Raw genomic sequence first — 3,265 nt, forward strand, 5'->3', positions numbered from 1 at the left:
GTCTGTGAGGGGGTGCATGTGTGGGAGTCTGTGTGTCTATAAGGGTGTGTGTGGGTGTCTGTGTGCGCGTCTGTGTGTATCTGTGTCTGTGTGCATGTGAGAGTGTGTGTGTGTGTGTGTAGGAATTTCTGTGTGTGTGTGTGTGTGTGTGTAGTGCAATGGTGATCACCTGTAATGTGACATGAACCCAAGGTCCCGGTTGAGGCCCTCCCTATGGGTACCGAACTTAGCTATCAGCCTCTGCTCAGCCACTTTCCTCTGCTGCCTCTCCTGAAGTCCACCTTGGAGGATGGTCACCCGAAGGTCCGAGGCTGAATGTTCTGGACCACTGAAGCATACATTCATGTAGAACTCTGAGCTCAAAAACTGCATGAATTTATGTAAAAGTCTGTCATCTCACTTTTTAGATTAGAATCAATCTAAACATCATGGCATAGACAGAGAGCACGGGGGGCTAACACCTTCAACATATTGTCTAGCTGTCGCCATTGTTAACAGCTAACCCAAGAATGCAACTTTTTAAAAAAAGGTTTTGTGATTTACACATGAAAGAAGTGAAACTATCACTGTATTCTAACAGATGAAAGGCTTAGCAGACAATCAATTTTTCAATGTATAATTTCAGTTACATCACATTGCAAATGTTTGCTATAAATTCTGTGTTACGATCGAGCCCTCCATAATCACCTGATGAAGGAGCGTCGCTCCGAAAGCTAGTGTGCTTCCAATTAAACCTGTTGGACTAAAACCTGATGTTGTGTGATTTTTAACTTTGTACACCCCAGTCCAACACCGGCATCTCCAAATCTTGTCTGTGTAGGTTTCCTCAGAGTGCTCTGGGTCCCTACCACAGATGTGCAGGTTAGGGTGGATTGGCAGTGCTAACTTGTCCCGTAGTGCCCAGGGATGTGCAGGTTAGGGTGGATTGGCCATGCTAAATTATCCCATAGTGCCCAGGGATGTGCAGGTTAGGGTGGATTGGCCGTGCTAAATTGTCCCTGTAGTGCCCATGGGTGTGCAGGTTAGGGTGGATTGGCCGTGCTTAATTGTCCCGTAGTGCCCAGGGATGTGCAGGTTAGGGAGGATTGGCCGTGCTAAATTGTCCCATAGTGCCCAGGGATGTGCAGGTTAGGGTGGATTGGCCGTGCTTAATTGTCCCGTAGTGCCCAGGGGTGTGCAGGTTAGGGTGGATTGGCCGTGCTAAATTGTCCCGTAGTGCCCAGGGATGTGCTGGTTAGGGTGGATTGGCCGTGCTAACTTGTCCCATAGTGCCGAGGGATGTGCAGGTTAGGGTGGATTGGCCGTGCTAAATTGTCCTGTAGTACCCAGGGATGTGCAGGCTAGGGCGGATTGACCAATTAGCCGCATGGTGGCTTGGTGGTTTTGCGCTCTGCCTAAGTGCCAGGGACCTGGGTTCAAATCCAGCATCTGACGACAGTGTGTGTGGAGTTTGCACATTGTCTCCAGGGTTTCCTCCAGGTTTCCTCCTGCAATCTAGAGCTGTGCAGATTAGGTGAATTGGCTGTGCTAAATTCCCCATCGTGTTCAGGGATGTAGGTTAGGTGCATTAGTCAGGTGTGAATATAAGATAATAGGATGCGGGAGAGGAATTGTGGGGGCTTTTTGGGCCGAAGCGCCTGATTCCATATTGTAGAAATTCTATGTTCCTATGTCCAGGAAAGTGCAGATTAGGGTGGATTGGACATGCTAAATTGCACCATAGTCTCCAGGGATGGGCAGGTTAGGTGGATTGACCATGGGAAATGCAGGATTACAAGGATAGGGGAGGATGGTGAGTCTGGGTGTGATGTTTTTCAGAGGAGCAGTGTAGACTAGACGGGCTGAATGGCTTGCTTCAATACTGTCAGGGTTCTGTAGATTAGAAACCAGAGGACTGATGCATTTAGCAAGTTTGTATCCCTGGTAGTCACTGGGAATTTCAAAACCATGGATTTCTTGGGTAAAGTATATATAGGTTTGTGGGTGCCAACAGCTGAAATTTCACCTCTTCCCCCACCCCTCACTCGCACCCTCACAGGCACATGCACTCTTGCACGCATTCACGCAGACACTCATCTTGAACTTTTACTGTAATTCAAATTGGTTCTTTTTGACTGTTTGGAGTCTTTTGGCCACGCCCTTTTGGCCAGAAGTGCATTGGCACCTGTCAGCCTTTGTCTTAGCTAACACTGCCGAGGGTAAAGCCACTGGCATTGCCTGATGTGGCTGCTGTGGGTTCCTGACAGATGAATGGGAAGTGCTGAGGTTGCAGCCTCTTGTGTTCCAGTCCCGTCACTAACCCAAGGCGCTGCTGGCCGAGCATGAGACTTTCCCAATTGCCCCATTATTCGCTTGTGGGCGCTGCGTTAAATGCAGTGTGGTTGGCGGATGCCCCATTCTGGTTAGGTAGGCATGTTAGCAGGGCAACACCCCGACTGACAATCACCGGTTCCACCCGTGGTTCCTTCCAGTGCTTAACTTCTCTGAGAAGCTGGATGAGGACCAAAACCCCCAATTGTTTGGTGTCATGAGATGGAAACCCAGGGGCAGTTGCATTAACTGAGTGGCGTGGGAACTTGGTGGGTGGTGTAGTGCTGAGCGTGGCACGGAGCCCACTGTGCTCTTGTCAGTTACAGCCGTGTCACATTTTGGTTACCCAGCGCAATGTGACATGTTCCTGTGTGTGGTTACAAACTCCAGAGTGAATTGTTTCTTTGCTTTTCAGCTGATGGACATGGGTTTCACGAGGGAGCACGCCATGGAGGCCTTGCTGAACACAAGCAGCATGGAGCAGGCGACAGAGTACCTGTTAACGCACCCTCCGCCCCTTCTGGGAGGAGCTGTACGCGTGAGGGCACGTAACAGTCTATTCATGCACTTCATGGGCGGGGGAGGGGAGTGGGTTGTGGAGAATAGATATCTTGGTCTGATTCTTTATAGTCGTATCAGGCAGGCTGCAGTCTAATGGCAGGGTTCAGAGGGGTTTATATACAGAATAACAGATACCCCGGGAGGCCTTGCTGAACACAAGCAGCATGGAGCAGGCGACAGAGTACCTGTTAACGCACCCTCCGCCACTTCTGGGAGGAGCTGTACGCGTGAGGGCACGTAACAGTCTATTCATGCACTTCATGGGAGGGGGAGGGGAGTGGGTTGTGGAGAATAGATATCTTGGTCTGATTCTTTATAGTCGTGTCAGGCAGGCTGCAGTCTAATGGCAGGGTTCAGAGGGGTTTATATACAGAATAACAGATACCCCGGGAGG

General features: G+C 49.9%; 1 protein-coding gene across 13 annotated transcripts in view; it reads left to right on the forward strand.

The window, feature by feature from the left end:
* Positions 1-3,265, forward strand: part of huwe1 (HECT, UBA and WWE domain containing E3 ubiquitin protein ligase 1) — a 218,386-nt gene that overhangs the window by 115,613 nt on the left and 99,508 nt on the right. For 12 of the 13 annotated variants that reach the window (XM_043680060.1, XM_043680068.1, XM_043680065.1 and 9 more), the window contains one exon: positions 2,726-2,854. In XM_043680060.1, the coding sequence (XP_043535995.1) occupies positions 2,726-2,854 (129 nt within the window). Of the gene's footprint in view, positions 1-2,725; positions 2,855-3,014; positions 3,105-3,265 lie in introns of all 13 variants that reach the window. The other variant, XM_043680063.1, reaches the window with a different exon arrangement.

This window comes from Chiloscyllium plagiosum, chromosome 39 (genome assembly GCF_004010195.1).
Source record: "Chiloscyllium plagiosum isolate BGI_BamShark_2017 chromosome 39, ASM401019v2, whole genome shotgun sequence".
Lineage (NCBI taxonomy): Eukaryota > Metazoa > Chordata > Chondrichthyes > Orectolobiformes > Hemiscylliidae > Chiloscyllium > Chiloscyllium plagiosum.